General features: G+C 42.7%; 1 protein-coding gene across 6 annotated transcripts in view; it reads left to right on the forward strand.

Annotated features, from left to right (window-relative positions):
• The window catches only part of LOC132392788 (ras-associated and pleckstrin homology domains-containing protein 1-like), a 194,990-nt gene that overhangs the window by 72,040 nt on the left and 103,704 nt on the right, over positions 1-19,246 (forward strand). For all 6 annotated transcript variants that reach the window (XM_059967141.1, XM_059967139.1, XM_059967143.1 and 3 more), the window contains exons 2-4: positions 3,685-3,804; positions 14,496-14,598; positions 17,477-18,024. In XM_059967141.1, the coding sequence (XP_059823124.1) occupies positions 3,685-3,804; positions 14,496-14,598; positions 17,477-18,024 (771 nt within the window). The remainder of the gene's footprint in view (positions 1-3,684; positions 3,805-14,495; positions 14,599-17,476; positions 18,025-19,246) is intronic.

Below are 19,246 nucleotides of genomic sequence, written 5' to 3' on the forward strand. Positions count from 1 at the left end.
ATTCTCCGCAACTTTCACCATCTTCAAAGGGATCCCATCACCAAAAATAGCTTTAATCCCCCTCCCCCACTCCCCATTTTAATTCCTATCCCCATTGCTGTTCAACATGTTGGCCCATGGCCTCCTGTCACAATGAGGCCACTCTCAGGGTGGAGGAGCAACACCTCATTTTCTGTCTAGGTAGCCTCCAACCTGATGGCATGAACACTGATTTCTGCTTCCAATCATTATTATTTTGCTTTTTGTCTTTTCATCTCCCCTTTCCCTTTTATGTTCCCCATTCTGGCCTCCTACCTCTCTTTCTCACTTGTCTATCATCTTCCCCAGTGTACCTCCTTCCCGTTTTCCCTCTCATCTCCTATCAGATTCCTTCTTCTTCATCCCTTTACTTTTCCCACCCACTTGGCTTCACCTATGACCTTTTTACTGGTCCTCCTTCCCCATGTTTTACTGGTGTCTTCCTCCTTCCTTTCCAGTTTTGATGAAGGGCTTCACTCAAAATGTCACTGTTTGTTTATTTTCATAAATGCTGCCTGACCTGCTGAGTTCCTCCAGTGTTTTGTGTGTCTTTCTCTGGATTTTGATAGATAGATAGATAGATACCTTATTCATCCCCAAGGGGAAATTCAACATTTTTCCAGTGTCCCATACACTTATTGTGGCAAAACTAATTACATACAGAATTTAACTCAGTATAAATATGATATGCATCTAAAATCACCCTCCCAAAAAGCATTAATAAATAGCTATTAAAAAGTTCTTAAATAGTTTACTAAGGTGCATTGAGTGGTAACTTAAGCTCAGTCCTAACCCCGGCACTTAACATGTCTCGCCCCGGTGGTTGAATTGTAGAGCCGAATGGCGTTGGGGAGTAACGATCTCTTCATCCTGTCTGAGGAGCATTGCATTGACAGCAACTTGCCGCTGAAGCTGCTTCTCTGTCTCTGGATGGTGCTGTGCAGAGGATGTTCAGGGTTTTCCATGATTGACCGTAGCCTACTCAGCGCCCTCCGCTCTGCCACCGATGTCATACTCTCCAGTTCTGTGCTCACAACAGAGCCCACCTTCCTTACCAGCTTATTAAGATGTGAGGCGTCCCTCTTCTTAATGCTGCCTCCCCAGCACGCCACCACAAAGAAGAGGGCGCTCTCCACAACTGACCGATAGAACATCTTCAGCATCTCATTACAAACATTGAATGATTTGAAGCATCTGCAGAATCTCTTGTGTTTATGATAAATTTGGTCTTCCCTTTGAAATTGTTCATTTCATTGGCAACTTCTTAACTAGAGTGATGTGGTAGAGATGGACCTTTAGATGTATATGGCCAATCTTTCTGCAAAGTGCAGGATTTAGCCCTTGTTGATTAGCTTTCAGTTCAAAAGTGATTTTACAGCATTAATGACTTGAATTTGGCATGAACATCGAATTCTCCAACTTACTGTAATTCCCTCCCTCTCCCTTCCCCATCCCAGTTTCACTCTGCCTCCTCTTCCAGCTGCCTATCACCTCTCATGATTCTGCCTCCTACTACTACCCATAGTGCTTTACCCTTACATTTCTTCTTCACCTTTCCTGCCTATCCCCTCCCTGCTTCTCCTCCCCCACCCCTTGATCTTTCCTCTGATTGGTTTTTTACCTGGCACCTACCAGCCTTCTCCTTCCCACCTGCCTCTTCAGTCCTGACGAAGGGTCTTGGCCCGAAATGTTGACTGCTCGTTTCCACAGATGCTGCCCGACCTGCTGAGTTCCTCCACCTTGTTTGTATGTGATGATGTTAATTTACTGTGCAGCCTATTCTGTCCATAAGAAACAAGGACAGCTAGAGCAGAGCAACTCACTTCTGATTTTCTATGGCCAATCTTATCCGAGAAAAGGTGGTCTAAGGGTCAGTTGCTAGTCCCTTGTATGAGTTGTCACTTTCAGATGTGAACCTAGTCTGTAAATAGTCTAAACTGAAATCCATTCAAGTTTATTTTGTGTAACCTCTAGTTGTTGTCTCCTGCTTAATAAATCTTTTTTTTTGAAGTAACATCAAAAGCAAATAGCAACTGTTTCCCTGATGTCTCTTGAAAGGGTGTCTTGAATTTTATAGTGACTTTCATGAGCTGTGCAATGTCCCAAAGCAATTTACGCTCAAAGCAGTAATTTTGAAGTATAGTCACTGGTGTAACCTAGAAGATGGAATGGCAGGAAAAAGCAACAAATTCCCACAGCAAAATGTGATTTTGAAGGATTAAAAAAACATGGAGAGATTCAAAATCAAGAAAGAGAATTTTAAAATAATGATGTTGTATAATCGGGAGTTAAAATTAATCTCTATTGTTAATAGCGCAAAGTTTACATTGTTGGCAGTATTTTGACGATATGACGTATAAGCAGGTTTGCAGAAACCACCAAGAGGAAATAAGGAAGTGTTTTAGGGATGGAATCCTTGAGCTGTGAACTTGGCAGTGTAAGTTAACTAGTACACTCAAGGCCCTGACTCCAGCCAACAAAGCTCTCTGGGTTATTGAGTCTCACAAACCTTCAAACCCCATGACAAAATTAAGGTCCTCTTGAGGTAGGTAAATGGTAGCAGAATAATTAAAATCCAGCATACAAAAAAGCTCAATGTAGTAAAGCACTTTTGATCAAACAACATTTCCTAAACTGATTTGGCTTTTTGAAAGAGAGATCAAGTTTGACCGTGCATCCCCAGCGTCTTATGTACAGGATTTTCATAATGTTGTGGTTGGATTAATAACCCAGATGTATTTCTAAAGTTGTTACTGAATATTGTACCATCACACGTCTGGGTTCTTATTCTAAATAATCATTTTCTGCACTTGTTTGATCAAGTTCTGCTTATTGCATCTCTCCTCAACTTTCTGTGCTCTGAGGGGAAGAATCATAGCATTTACAGAATCTTGATATTTGTGAACCATCCATGTTAAAGTGATGAGTTTGAAACTGTTAGCCATTTTTCTACACTTACCCATGGTTGAACATATAAGTGAGTTACTTCTAGGTTGATTTGTAGCTCTCAACTTCCTTAAAAACTACTTGCAGAAATTGTAGGTTTCAACAGGATTTGGCAATACAATTAATCAAGCGTTTAGTTTTTTGATTCCTTGTCAAGCATGGAATTGTATTTTACATCTAATTGTTGCTTTTCCTGCACCACTATACCCAGAGGATATAGCACGGTTGATGATGCTTAACCATGGTTGAGGTTTAACCCAAAGCTTTATATAATCCCTTGGATTCTCATGGTGCTGTTTGGAAGAAGAGTTGTGCATTTACCTTTTAATGTTTAAATAGTTTTCATTCCACCACTAGCATTATTTCAACTTTATCTGATTTGTATGTATATTTTTTTGAATAGCTTGTTTTACACATTGTTGAGTTTCATATGTTATGTTTCATACATTTCTTACAACTACATTTTTAAGCACTGAAAAACTATTATTATTAGCATTGGTGAGCAGAGGTTTATGATGATTTAATGTTGGGGTGTAATGTTGTCACTGATTAATATTTTGAGGAACACCACTGGTGAGAGTATCCCTGTTACTTTGCAACATTGGGAATAACTCAAGCAGGGAAGAATTTTTCCTGTAACTCTAAGATGGAGGTTTGTAACTTATAATTGAAGGAAGTTGCGGAGATATGTTAATGGTCCTATATTAAATTTGGTTACAGATGGATCAAACATCTGATGAAGATGTGGACCATGCTGCAGAGGAAGATAGTGATAAAGAGGACCAGGACTTGGATAAAATGTTTGGTGCCTGGCTTGGTGAACTTGACAGGCTCACTCAGGTAATTAGATGGCATATAGATGAGGGAATGGTCTGTGTACCAGTTTTATTTCTGAGATGCAAACAATTATAGTTAGTTGTATACTGGTAGTATCATAGAAACATACAGGAAAGAAACCAACCCTTATGGCTCACCTCATCCATGTTGACCACGATGCTTATCTGTGCTAATCCTAATATTTATGCTTTCTGTAAACTTACCTGTCATACCCTTTGCATTTGCATATGCCTTTTATAACACCGTAAAACACGGGAGCAAAATTAGGTCATTTGGCCTTTCAAGTGTACTCTGCCATTCCGTCATGGTTGATTTATTATTCCTCCCAACCCCATTCTCCTGTCTTCTTCCCATAACCTTTGATGCTGTGACTAATCAAGAGCCTATCAACCTCCAGTTTAAATATACTCAATTTGGCCTCTACAGCTATCTGTGGAAATGAATTCCACAGATTTGCTACCCTTTGGCTAAAGAAACTCCTCGTCATTTCTTTTCTTAAGGGATGTCCTTGTATTCTGAGGCTATGCCCTCTGTCCCTAGTCTTACCCACTATAGAAAACATCTTCCTATTGTTCACTCTATTTAGACAATAGTGTTCAACAAGATGCTTCTCTCCCCACCTCTTTCTAAACTCCAGTGAGTACATTCAGAGCCATCAAATCCTCCTCAAGTGTTAACCGTTTCATTCCCAGAATCATTCTCATGAACTTCCTCCGGACTCTTTCGGATGCCAGCACATCTTTTCTTGGATTAGAATCCCAAAACTGCTCACAATACTCCAAGTGTAGTCTGACCAATGCCATAAACCCTCAACATTTACATTCTTGCTCTTGTATTCTAGTCCTCCTGAAATGAATGCTAACATTGCATTTGCCTTCCTTACCTCCAATGCACCCGACAAGAAAACCTTCAGGGAATCCTGCACAATACTCCCAAGATCCTTTGCACCTCTGATTTTTAAATTTTCTCTGTTTAGAAAATAGCTTATGTCTTTATTCCTTCTATCAGAAAAGCATGACAGTACATTTCCCTGCACCATATTCCATTTGCCACTTCTTTGCCCATTCTCCCAATCTGTCTAGTTCCTTCTGCAGTCTCCCTGCTTCCTCAACACTACCTGCCCTCTATCTATCTTCATATCATCCACAAACTTGGCCATGAGGCCATCCAGATCATTGACATAAATGTGAAAAGAAACAGTCCTAACACCAACCCTATGGAACACTACTAGTCACTGACAGCAATTCAGAAAAGGCCCCCTTTATTCCCACTCTTTGAAAATCCAAGTAAACAACATCTACTGACTGTCTTTCCTGCCTCTTATATCCTCAAAATTCAACAGATTTGTCAGGCACGATTTCCCCTTAATAAAACTTTAGCTTATTTTACCGTGTGCCTCCAAGCGCCTCAAAGCCTCATCTTTAACAATGGACTCTAGCGTCTTCCCAACCACTGAAGTCAAGCTAACTGCCTATAATTTTCTTTTATCTGCCTCCCTGTTCTTAAAGAACAGAGTGATATTTGCAATTTTCTCATCCTCCAGAGCTATTCCAGAATCTAGTGATTCTTGAAAGATCATTACTAATGCCTCCACAATCTCTTGAACAAACTCTTTCAAAACTCTTGGGTGTAGTCCATTTGGCTCAGGTGACTTAACTGCCTTCAGACTTTCAGCCCCCCACACATCTTCTCCTTAGTAATAGCAACTATACTCAATTCTGCTCCCTGACTCTTTTCAATTTCTGGTATACTGTTAGTGTCTTCCACAGTGAAGACTGGTGCAAAAATGCTTATTAAGTTTGCCCACCATTTCTTTGTCTCCCATCACTACCTCTCCAGTGTAATTTTCCAGGAGTCCAATAGCCACTCATGCCTCCAACAACAAATGCCGCGCCATCAGTCTCTGTACATCACTTGTTACAGATTTGCAGTCAGAAATCGCCCATCCACCAATAATTTTGCTCCCTGTTATCCAGCCAATTTTAGATCCAGTTCATCAACACACCTTGAATCTCATGTCATGACCTTCTAGACCAGGATTTCCCAACGTTTTATGCCATGGTCTAATGATCCAATGCCATTAAGCAAGGTGTCCATGATACCCAGGTTATCATCTCAGGATGATAAGGGAAAATTCTGTGTAGCCAGCTAAATTTTTGTGTCAAAGTCCCAGTGGCAGTCTCTTCCCTTATCATCCTGAGATAGAACTGGTATGACTCTTGAGATATAACTGCTTTAATTTGCTCTCGTATTTCTAGCACATTCTCCTTTCTTATATAGATCTGCTCCAGAATATTAGCATATGCCTTCTCTTTACTTTCTAACTTCTGCATTCTTCTTCCTGGTGAAAATTGATGATAAATATTCATTTAAGATCTTGTTCATATCCCCTGACTACATACATACAATTACCTCTTGTCTCAGAGGGAAGCTATTGCTTCCTTAGCTCCCTTTTGTTTCCAGTATACTTCTAAAAGGTTTTAGAATTTTCCTTAATCCTGATTGTCAAAATCATTTCATGGCCCCCTTTTTTTCCTGCTAATTATTTAAAGTTTTTTTCCTTTATCTTCTATAAGCAAGTGACTTGCCTGATAACAATTTCCTACCTCTGACATAGGTTTCGTTTTCCCTGTTCAAACCTTCAATCAAGGTTGCCTAAAATTGTCTTCAGCTTCTTACCCTTACATGGACAAGCTGATTCTGATCTCTTGCTATCTAGTTTGTGAACACCTCCCAACTATCAGATGTTCTTTCCCTTCAGCAGCTGCTTCCAATCCCTTTCCCCAATTTATTAGGGCCCTGGCTCAGGGACCAATTTTATCTCTTTACACAAACAAGAGAAATCTGCAGATGGTGGAAATCCAAGCAACACACACAAAATGCTGGAGGAGCTCAGCAGATGAAGTAGCATTTGCAGAAAACAGTACAGTCGATGTTTCAGGCTGAGACCCTTTGGCAGGATAGACCCTTTGAGACCCTCTTTACATGATTACCTCGAAGTTCAACAAACTATGGTCTCTGTTCCAAAGGGTTCCTCCACAGACATTGCAATCACCTTCCTGTTGCTTCTCTAAATAAGATCTTGTATTATCCTTAGTTTGCTTCCCTGTATGTTCTCCATGTGAGTTTTAGCTGCCAATAATCATTAATTTGAGTAATGGGTCCTCTACTCCCTAGCAAGTAGAAAATACTTCTAGCTACCAAGTAGCTTAAAACATAGTTTGTTTACTTTCAGTGATACACATTTATATCCAAACAACATTCTTAAAATGCATTTGAAACTCAGGATTTCTATATTATGAAACAGTTCCAAATTAGATACAGATACCATTTCCAAAGCATAGAGCTTTTCTAAAACAAAGGACAAATGATTTCCAAAAAAAGTACAATTCCTATAAACTAAAAAGACAGACCAATGATGCAAAGAAAGGGTCCATCACTGAAACTAAATCTAAAGAAATGGATTTCAGTTCACAAAATGCTGGTGGAACACTGCAGGCCAGGCAGCATCTATAGGGAGAAGTACTGTTGAAGTTTTGGGCTGAGACCCTTCGTCAGGACTAACTGAAAGGAAAGACAGTAAGAGATTTGAAAGTAGGGGGAAAAATGCTATCCCCTCCTCGCAATTCCTCTGTCTCCGCTGCATCTGCTCTCAGGATGAGGCTTTTCATTCCAGGACAAAGGAGATGTCTTCCTTTTTTAAACAAAGGGGCTTCCCTTCTTCCACCATCAACTCTGCTCTCAAATGCATCTCTCCCACTTCCCGCACATCTACCCTCACCCCATCCGCCCACCACCCCTCTCGGGATAGGGTTCCCCTTGTCCTCACCTACCACCCCACCAGCCTCCGGGTCCAATGTATAATTCTCTGTAACTTCCACTACCTCCAACGGGATCTCACTACCAAGCACGTCTTTCCCTCCCCACCCCTTTCCGCTTTTCGTAGGGATCACTCCCTACGCGACTCCCTTGTCCATTCCCCCCCCCCCCCCCATCCCTTCCCATTGATCTCCCTCCTGGCACTTACCCTTGTAAGCAGAACAAGTGCTACACCTGCCCTTACACTTCCTCACAATCGGGACTCGGTGGCTGAAATTCAAAAATCAAGGGACCAGCTCCTCCAGCACAACACCTCATGGGGCAATTGGTGGCCGTTTGGGTCCCTAGGGGGGTGGTGGGCAACTGTCATTCACTGGTCCATCGCACTCATTCTTGTAATCATAGCCATTTTTATACTATGTTGCGCATGCCAGCTGATTAAGAGTGTCTCTGCATTTACTTAGCTGCTTAAAAATGGTTATTTCTGGTATGTGATATTGTTTCACCCTCTTATGTGTGTTGGCTATGTGGTGCGTCTTCCGAGGGGTGGGGTGTATCCAGAGATACCGGCCACGTGACAGATGCACTGCCACCTGGCTGGTCGGAGGACACACCACATGCCAATCAACATTTGGTCCCACCCAACTAATCAATGCATACCTAAATTATTGGTCACCTTAATTGGATTATCTTGCCCAGCCCATGCTATAAAAGGTGAGACATGTGCCTGGCTCGGTCTCTGGACATGTGCCTGGTACAGACCACCTCATTGAAGGTAAGTGCATTGATTTATGTTTGGGAAGGTTTATCGTTGGTCCTGGTAAGGGAGCCGTAGCTGTCCAAGGTCAAGGAGGATAGCTGTCGTAGTGCTTTTCCCTTGTTCTTTGTATGTGTAACTGTACCCTGTCCACACACCACTTTCTGTGTATTGTAGTTGCTTGTGTTGACCTGACTTCCTCTTGTAAATAAATTCCTTATTAAAATTGTGTGTCCAGGCCTCTGTGGTTGAGACTCAAAGAACCAGTTACATTTGGTGCTGCGGAGCAGTGTCTCGTAGGTTTTGGCTGGACACGAGCACAGGGGATAATGTTCTGGAATAAGGGGAAGAAAGCCAATGCAGGCACCCGGGATAAGATCCCTGGGTGGGCTGATGAAAGGGAGGGATTTGAGAGTCTGGCCAGCATGCTGGCAGACCATGAAAAACCAGTGGACTGGTCTGAGCAGTTAGAGCCCCGTGGAGAGAAGCTGGGCCATCATGTGGTCTCCCTCCTGAAGGAATCAGGGTTCCCCAAAGCTAAGGGGAGTCAAAGGGGTGCCTTCTGGTTGTTTGCGTCCCTGCTGAGACTCCAGGTTAGAATTCCTCATCACCTGCAGCACTTGTGTGGTCAGAAGGACAGGGAAATTGAAGACCTCAGTCAGCGTTGTTGCACACTGAAGGAAGCAGCACAGGCTGCCCAGGCCTGAGCCAACGACCTTGAAGTTAGGGGAACTGAACTTGCCTGTCGCCTCATAAAACTTCAGCAGGCAAGGCACTCCATTGGTCTGGCTGGCAGCCGGACCCATTAAAGATTCGAGCCTTAGTCCAGTGCGGCGACAAGCTGGACGCATGGCTGGGGATGGGGACATCTGGCTGGATAGTGACGATGAGGGGGTGCCCGAGGAGCCAAGGTCCTACACCCACCCTTCCTCCTTCTCACCCGTCACCACGCGGTCCCAGGTTCATTGCAGGGAGGAAGGGAACGAGGGGGAGATGCTCGGACCTTCCCCATGTCACTCCGAGACCACGGAGACCTGGGACTTCTCCCCCAAGGAGCTGACCCAGCTGGCGGATCGGTACCGCCAACGTCCAGGCGAGCACCTGGCCGCCTGGCTGCTCCAGCTGTGGGACAAGGGGGGCCCCAACCTCAGCCTCTCCCATCAGGAGGCAAGCGCCCTGGGAAGCCTCTCTGACCAGCAGAGTATAAACAATGCGCTGCGGGCGCCACAAGCAGAAATCAGCAACGGCACAACCCTGTGGGATTGGGTAGTGACCGCAGTACGAGCTCGTTATCCCACACTTCTGGAGTGGGATCTACACGGGTGCCTGCAATGGGGTACGGTCAGTGAGGGCACCCGGGTTATCAGGGAATGGGCACTGGTCAACGGCATCTATCAAGGTGCCTGCAACCGTAACTTCCTTGAAAACACACGAGTGACCGGTGCCCTAGCGGGATACTTGGTCACTACTGCACACCCCAATCTGAAGTCTGTAATCCTGCCCCTCATGGTACGGTAGGACCATACGGGATACCATCACCCTCCTGGAGGGATTAGAATATATGCGGGGGGGGGGGTACCTACGCAGGTCCGCAAGACGGAGACAAGGGCCCTAGACCCTATCTCTCTTAGATATACACACAGGCTGCTGTACACGGACCTGCTGCATGCAGGGGTGGATTGTAACAATATAGTTGGCATCCCCACCCACAACCTATATGCCCTGTGGAAGGAACATTGCAGGGGGAAGACTGCCAGGCCAGACCATGCCCACACCGAGCCACCCTCCGCGCCTCCCCTGCCCGAAACTGTCTCGAAGGCCCTCGAAGCAGAACTCAGACAGCTCGTCAGGCAGGAAATGTCCCACCTCCACCAGCAAAGTGCCTCACCCCCGGCGTGGCAGCCCTCTCACCCCTCCCATAGGATGAAGGCCAGGGCCCCCGGTGCATTTGCTCTCTCGCCCTTTCCCGCCCAGGGGACCTGAGGCCACATATACCCGTCACAGTACATTGGGGAAAGGGAAACACAGAGGTGGATGGCGCTTGTCGACACAGGCGCCCAGCACACGATTATCCCAGGCAATCCTGCCTTATGGAGGTGTACGGACATGCAGATAGAGGGATTGGGGGGCTCCCTTTTACCTGCTAGGGAGGTCACCCTTCGCCTAGCCATAGGCAACCATTCCCCCAGATGTGTACAAGTCCTTATTGCCACCTCCCTGGAATGTATCCTTGGGATCAATGTTTTAAAGGGACCATCACTTGAAACAAACTGGGGCAAGTTCACCTTCGGCATCGCGCGAGCCACTATCGTCGTTGGGGCGGCTAAGTGGGAGCCAATTGTTATTCCCCCCCCCCCCCCCCAAGATCATCTGTAACTGTCAGTACAGAGTGCCGGGGGGGCGCCAAGAAACCGCAGACTCCATTCAAGCCCTGTTACGGGAGGGAATTATTAGAACTGCTACCTTGCCTTTCAATAGCCCCATTTGGCCCGCCCAAAAGAAGAGCGGCTCTTGGCGGATGACCATTGATTATAGGCAATTGAACAAGGCTTCACCCCCCCCCCCGCCACCATTGTATCTGACATTGCCACCCTTATTGAAGACATCACAGGTCCTCCCGATAAACCCTGCTCGCAGCGCCAGATGTTGTGATGGAAAATAACTGGTTCTTTGAGTCTCAACTGTAGAAGCCTGGACACACACAATTTTAATAATAAGGAATTTATTTACAAGGGGAAGTCGGGTCAACACAAGCAACTACAATACATAGAAAGCGGTGTGGGGACAGGGTACAGTTACACATACAAAGAACAAGGGAAAAGCACTACGACAGCTATCCCCCTTGACCTTGGATAGCTGCGGCTCCCTTACCAGGACCAGCGATAAACCTTCCCAAGCATAAATCAATGCACTAACCTTCAGTGAGGTGGTCTGTACCAGGCACATGTCCAGAGACCGAGCCAGGCACATGTCTCACCTTTTATAGCATGGGGCTGGGCGAGATAATCCAATTAAGGTGACCGATAATTTAGGTGTGCATTGATTAGTTGGGAGGGACCAAATGTTGATTGGCATGTGGTGTGTCCTCCGACCAGCCAGGTGGCAGTATGTTTGTCACGTGGCCAGTATCTCTGGATACACTCCCTCACCACCATTCAAGGCCCCAGACAGTCCTTCCAGGTGAGGCGACACTTCACCTGTGAGTCGGCTGATGTGGTATACTGTGTCCGGTGCTCCCGGTGTGGCCTTTTATATATTGGTGAGACCCGACGCAGACTGGGAGACTGTTTCGCTGAACACCTAAGCTCTGTCTGCCAGAGAAAGCAGGATCTCCCAGTGGCCACACATTTTAATTCCACGATACCATTCCCATTCTGATATGTCTGTCCATGGCCTCTTCTACTGTCAAGATGAAGCCACACTCGGGTTGGAGGAACAACACCTTATATACTGGCTGGGTAATCTCCAGCTCTGTATCCCTTTTGCCAATCACCTTTCCAGCTGTCAGCTTCACCCCACCCCCTCAGGTCTCCTATCATTTCGCATTTCTCCCTCCCCCTCCGACTTTCAATTCTCTTACTATCTTTCCTTTCAGTTAGTCCTGACGAAGGGTCTCAGCCCAAAACGTCAACAGTGCTTCTCCCTATAGATGCTGCCTGGCCTGCTGTGTTCCACCAGCATTTTGTGTGTGTTGCTTGAATTTCCAGCATCTGCAGATTTCCTCATGTTTGATTTCAGTTCACCGTATGTTTCTTCATGTTCCTTATACCATTCCTAATAAGCCTAAACTGCTCTCAACATTTATACTCTTTGTTCTACCACTTGTATGACATCAAACGCCTATGATATTTGCTCAGGTACCTTTTAACACAAAAGATCTCAATTAATGCTGTAAAGCTACTTTCTTGAGTACATAAAACTCCCAGCATTAATAGATCAGTTATTGACATGCTAAATTATATTATCCATCTGGTCTGCAAGCTTCCTTGAACTAAAACAACCTGGAGTCAGCTTGACTGTTTTGAAACAAGCCAAATTAAACAATCCATTGTCCTGTATTGCATCTTTCAGCAGCAAAAAGCAGCTATATTGAGTTACTACAGACAGAGCACATGTGCTATAATCAGAGTTTTTTTGAAAAGTTGTATTTTAACTTCAAGCCAATGACTGCTTACAATTTGTATGTTTAGAACTGAAGACTGACTGCCATTTATGACCAGAAGTTAAGCAAAGCAATATTATTTAAAAGTTTACTCGTATCTGTTTCCGATCTTTCAAGTAGCAGCTGCGGTTTAGAAAGTGAGATTAGCAAAAAAAAAAGTAAATATCCACCACACCAGCTGGAGAATTTATTGCTAATCACTATTTGGGGAAATTCAAAAAATCCCAAACAGGATGTTCTGGTAGTTAGTGTATAAAATATGGTTATTAAATATAATGTAGTTGGTTATCCGTTACATTCATCACAATTTTATCTCCAGATAAATTAATAAAGTCTTTTAAAGGCTTCTAAAAGATATCTGTTCAATGTTTAGCTAATATACGCATTAATATTATTCCTTCCTGATCAGTAATTAATGCGCAGCATAATCAAGCTTTTAAACTTCCAATTTGTACTTCAAAGATCCTGTACATGTATAATATGTTTTAGAAGGTAGTTTGACATTAGGCCTAGAACACTGTTCAGGTAATAATATTTAGGAGATGGGTGGCATTTAGGTGGGGTGTTCTGGGCAATTGGGGAGAGAGTTGTTGGGGAAGAAGACTATATGAAACTCGTTAAGGGTGGACCATTTAGGATTAGTCCAACTTCTGCAAATTAAATACAATTTTTGGCTGTCTCGCTTTTGCACTTTTATATTCTCTCACCCAGGCTTGCTGAATTTACTTAATGTGTTTCTAACTGTTTATATGTTTTTAAAGTTCAATTATCTGCTTTCCAGTTGTTCAGAGATCTAAATGGTTTAGCTTTTGACTCAGAAGTTGCAGATGGCCACCTTCCCCTCCACACATCGGGGCCCAGGGTTTTCACACTCCCCACTGTGCACCTGGATAGAAATACAAAGTGAAAAATCCTTTGGTGATCAGTACTCAGAAATAAAAAAAACAAATTCAGAACTGTAAGTTCTGATTTGGAATTGGAACGTTGGGCTGAGATGCAGTTTAAACAGTATTGGGACAATCCATAACTTCTCAGTGTGAGATTCATCAAATAGTGCTGGCAGGATATTCATAGAGTCATAGAACATGACAGCACAGAAGCCCTTTGGCCTGTCTGTGCTGAACCATTAATCTTCCTAGCCCCATCAACAACCACCCAGACCGTACCCCTCTCATTCAAGTACCTCTCTAAATTTCTGGTGCCATACCTTCTGAGTGAAGAAGTTCCCCTTAAATATTTCAACTTTCACTCTTAACCCATGACCTCTAATTGTACTTTCACCCAACCTCAGTGGGGGAAAAAGCCTACTTGTATTTACCATAACTGTACCCCTCATAATTTTGTGTACTTCTATCAAATCTCCCCTCAATCTTATACATTCCAAGGAATAAAGACCTAACCTATTCAACCATTCACTAACCTCGGATCCTCAAGTCCCACCACTGTCCTTGTAACTTTCCTCTGCATTCTTTCAATCTTATTTACATCTTTCCTGTAGGTGGCTAAAAGTACACAAGCACTGATACTGGTAATTAAGCCTTCTCACACAAAATGCTGGTGGAACACAGCAGGCCAGGTAGCATCTATAGGAGGAAGCACTGTTGATGTCTTGGCCCGAAACATCAACAGTGCTTCCTCCTATAGATGCTGCCTGTCCTGCTGCATTCCACCAGCATCTTGTCTGTGTTGCTTGAATTTCCAGCATTTGCAGATTTCTTTGTGTTACGATATTAAGCCTTCTAATGTTTTTTTATCTTGAGTTACTGAAAATTAATCATGAGTCAGAATTCTGGTGTTGCTGAAACAATATCATCTCAGCACTGAATTGAGTTATGTTATGATTCTTCGGAACTAAGATTTATCTTTACACAGCATAAAGCAAAATCCCTTCAGGATTATTTCCAATATCTCATAATATTGATACTAACATTCCCCCCCACCTCTCTTTCTGATCAGAGCCTGGACACCGGGAAGCCTGAAGAGCTAAAGAGGTCCCCACTTCGACAGGAAACTAATCTAGCAAACTTCTCATATCGGTTTTCAATGTACAATCTGAATGGTAAGGTTTCTGGTTTTGGGAGAGGAAGCAATTCACAATGGAATTGCTATCTTGGTTTTGTTTGACGGTCTTTAATTTTGAAATTGGTTTGCTGGATTATATAGAAGAATGATGTATGACCGAATTTATTTGCACTATTCCCATTGATGATATCTTTACTTGAGTTCAAACAGCGCACAACTATTATGGTATGCTGACTGAATGTACATTTCAACTTAATACAGTACATAACATGACAGTTTCTCACTAATGTTTCTGGACATCCTGAGTTTTGCTCTTGGAGTTGACATTATTGCCACTTCCACATTTTCACAAGAATGGACAGTCCAGCAGTGCTCATTACATATGGTATCACATCCCTTTGCTGGAGTTTCATGTAACTGTTTTGATGATCATAATTATAGCTACCCTTAGCTGCACAAGTAGCATCACACAACGTCAATATCTTCTCTGTTGTTAGTTGGTTGATTAAATCAGTGCTGAGACCAGCATTAGTTTTCCACAGTCCTGGACAAGGGAATGAAAATGAGCATAGATCTAAACTTACATTGGATTCTAGGCGAATAGAAGGAGCTGATTAAATAACATTTCTTTGTTGCTTCATCTGGAGCCCAGTATAATTAAAACTTTGAATGATTCCTCATGTTTTCTCTCTTGTGTTTGCTTATAGTATATATATATATATATATATATATCTCTTGCACAACCAAGACTATGTAAGGATTTTCCCTTTTATCTATTTGCAAGTGCATTTTGCTGTCAAATTAGGGTCTGGTCCTCTGATTTTTCCTCCAGTCTATTTCCTATTACTTTTTAAACTTTAATCTTTTTTTTTAATTTATTGAGATAAAGTGTGGAATATGCTTTTCTGTCCCTTTCGAGCCATACTGCCCAGCAATCTCCCAATTTAACCTTAGCCTAATCACGGGACAATTTACAATAACCAATTAACCTACCAACCCGTATGTGTTTGGATTGTGGGAGGAAACCCACACGGTCATGGGGAGAACATACATCTCCTTACAGGCAGTGGTGGGAATTGAACCCGAGTTGCTAACCGCTTCCCAAGCGTTTGTCAAGTCAGTACCACCATTCTTTGATTCCTGCCTCATATTTTCATTGGAATCTGTTCTTTTTCCCCCTCTTTTGTCATCATTTCTTACAGGTAATCTGGTTGTGATCATGTTTCAGCAAGAAAGATGAAAGTTGTTGTAAATTCTCAGCAGATTAGGGAACATTTGCAGATGGAGGAGTAGGCAAACATGTTGAGAGTTGAGTGGGTGTAGGATCTCACCAGTTTCTCTTGAAATCATGGAGCTAAAATACTTTCTATCCCTTTTATTGCTGCTATATCCTGCTGAATATTTCAGAAGCTTTTACCTTTATTTCAGCATCCACAATAGTTTACTCACATACTTATGGACCATTGAATGTAAAGCATTCTGAGGTGCCCTGAAAGATGCAGTACAAATGCAGGATTTTAATCTTTTAAGTGTCAGGAAAACCCATAACCTTTCTCTTTGGTGTTTGAGGTAAACACCAATCCTTAGCTGCTGATGCAAATTTGCATTCCATATCTTTCCTAGTATTCTCAAAGCATTTGCTTTTGCTTCTGACATAGCTATTTGGACCAATTTCACGTAGGCTGTCTAGTGACCTCTACTGAACACTGCCTGTATTTGTATCTATTGCAAGTATAAAATGGGCTTTGGCTGTCAATGTTTCTTGCCTTTGTACTTTAGTCTCTGTCCCCATTTTGAGCCACAGACTGAGAATGTTGATATTTATCTAAGAAAAACTGGCCAGATGACTGAACATGTGCATCCACTGAGCAAAACACAAGAATCAAATAGTGTGAGGAAATTGAAGGTGAGAATAACTTACTGTCAATGTAATTTTTGAAGTACAGCATTGAGCTGGATGGATGCTTCCCTACACAGCTTTATACACCTTTCCCTGCTTGTTTGACCTGAGGTAATTCAGTTACTGCTGCCTTGTGATATAATGTTTATTACTAGGTGGGGTATTGAACTTTCTCTGCTCGTTCTGTAAGTTTTGTATGAACATGGGCTTGTTTTTCTAAGCTGCTACTTTTCTACTTATTTCATACAAGATTAAAAACACTTTGTGACATAAATGTCAGCCCCTGCTCCACTTACCCTCTCCATCCTACCCCCATTCTCTGTGCTTGTCAAAATAAATTCCCTAAATGATGCAGACCCCCTAAAGTTTCAAGGTTAGTGGAATATAGATTTAAAAGCAGTATATTTTTCTCTTGGAATGCAAAAGGATGCAGTTCGAATCAGTGTTCAGCTCACCTCTCTGTGTCAGCCAAGTATCCCCCACCTGAGCCCATCCCATCTGCCTAGGTTTGACTCGTCTCCCTCTCTTCTCGCTGCCAACGTCAGGCAGGTGGTGCAGGAGTGTTGAGTTCATGCTGCTAGGTTCGGGTGTAGTTGTTGTCCTTCACCCATGGAGCTCCTGGACTAGCTTCATTGGCCATGGCTATGGAATCATTTCAGAGACTCAGTGGTTCATGTGCATTATTTGTTTACCTTTTTTATTGTTTGCACAATTTGTTCATCTTTCATACATTGGATGTTTGTTGTTCTAGGATGTGTGGGTGTTTGTTTTTGAGGATTCTATTGTGTTTCTTTGTTTTGTGGCTGCCTGCAAGAAGATGAATCTCGAGGTTGCATATGGTATAAATATTTTAATAATAAATTGACTTTGAACTTTGAGCTCACTCCAGAAAGGACTTGTCCAATCCAGACACTTGTTGAAGTTTGTCAGGTCAGCATAATTTCTGAGGATTATAGAAACTTATAGGAGCATCTTTTTTCTTAGTCTAATTTTGTATGTGTTGTGTTTCTTTCAGAGGCTCTGAGCCAAGGTGATGGAGTGGATCTGGATGCACTCATGGCAGATCTCTGTACTATGGAACAGGAACTCAGCAGTATCAGTAAGGAACCCTCCAGACAAGACAGTATGAGAAAATCTCTCAAGGAGGTGGTAGCTGGTAAAGTGCACAGCAAAGAAACCAAACCAGCTCAAAAACAGTCCATTATTCAAGCAACTTCTAAGCATGGAAGTTTGAAAGGATCTTCAGCCAGAAGCCCGAAATCTTTACATTCCAACCTTTCTCTGGATGATATCACTGCTCAACTGGAACAAGCCTCCCTCAGTATGGATGAAGCAGCACGCCAGGCCAGCACTATGACACTTGAGATTAAGCCCCCTGTAACCAGTCAGCATCGACGAGCAGGCTCGGCTGGCACCGTCAGTGATGCAGATATCCGCTCAACTAGTACTTCATCTCGATCCAGTATTACTTCTGCTACATCAAGCCAGGATTCTTTAGACATTGACAAGGTTACTCGACCACAGGATCTTGATTTGAACCAGCGAGGACAACTGGCAACAGAGGTATTGTCATGTTAGTTGCTTCTGTATATCTTGATATGCCAGTGTGTTACATGTAATTTGAATAGAAATTCTTTTTGCGGAACTAAATGACATTTATAAGGAAAAACAAGTTAAGAGTTCAGGCAGCCTGCTATCCTTGTCATTATCATCTCTCAAGCAAGATCATCTTTTTACTTAAAATTTCTGTTGTCATTTTACCTAATCTTTCTGTTGTCATGGTGCTTTTCTGGTATCCCAGTCCCTTCAAGTTTCTGCAGTTTCTCTTTGTTGCTGATCATATGTTTAAAAAATCCAATTCATCAGTCTACAAAAATTGAATGAAGTCACTGATACAGAATGTTTGTAACATAGTTTTGAATGTATATGTCACCTGAGTTTGTGTCAGTAAGGTAGAGCACGGTTTTGTCTGGAACTGGCATATCACTTAAATTTGAAGTTTGCATTAACTTAGTTTCCCATGTCTTGGTGCAACTAACGTGCCTGGTTTATTTGTTGGTCTCTGCCTCAGTGAGAGCAGAGCACTATGTATAGCTGCATCATGAATGGGGAGAAATCAGCCAGTTTGTAATTGTGATCAAGATTCAATAATATCAGGATGTCAAGCTGGTGACAGGTCAGACTCTGCATTGATATCTGTATGATTAATTGTAAAATTACAAAATTGTAGAACAAGCCATCATGATGGCCGGGATTTGGTTCATTGTGCTGGCAATTTGAAACAACTATTCTTTTGCTCTTTCCTCAAAGACCTTTACCATCTTCCTTTTCAAGTAAGTATTAAGTTCCCTTTGGAAGATACAGTTGAATCTTTTTCACTTCACCTCATTTCCAAATTTCAAAATGGTGTCAAAAGTATTCTCTTTTGCCCTTTAGTTCATTCACTATTTACTTTAAACCTTTATCAAGCCTTTCCTTAATCTTTTGTTCCAAACAAAATAGACTCTAATTCTTTAGCCTTTCTATGTTTTTCATTCCCAGGCCCAGGACTGATATTCAGCTGGGAACAAGTGAATGACTTACCAAGATTTAACATAGTTTTCTTGCGTGCCTGTATGTAGCAAGACATGAACAACATGTAGGCAAAGGCTTGTGTCAGGCAATGGCCATCTCCAATAAGAGGCATTTTATTGAATTGAATTGACTTTATTACTTACATCTTTCATATGCATGCAGAGTAATCTTTACGTTACATCTCCGTCTAAATGTGCAATGTGCAATTTAT

Source organism: Hypanus sabinus, chromosome 4 (genome assembly GCF_030144855.1).
Source record: "Hypanus sabinus isolate sHypSab1 chromosome 4, sHypSab1.hap1, whole genome shotgun sequence".
In the NCBI taxonomy this organism is placed as follows: domain Eukaryota; kingdom Metazoa; phylum Chordata; class Chondrichthyes; order Myliobatiformes; family Dasyatidae; genus Hypanus; species Hypanus sabinus.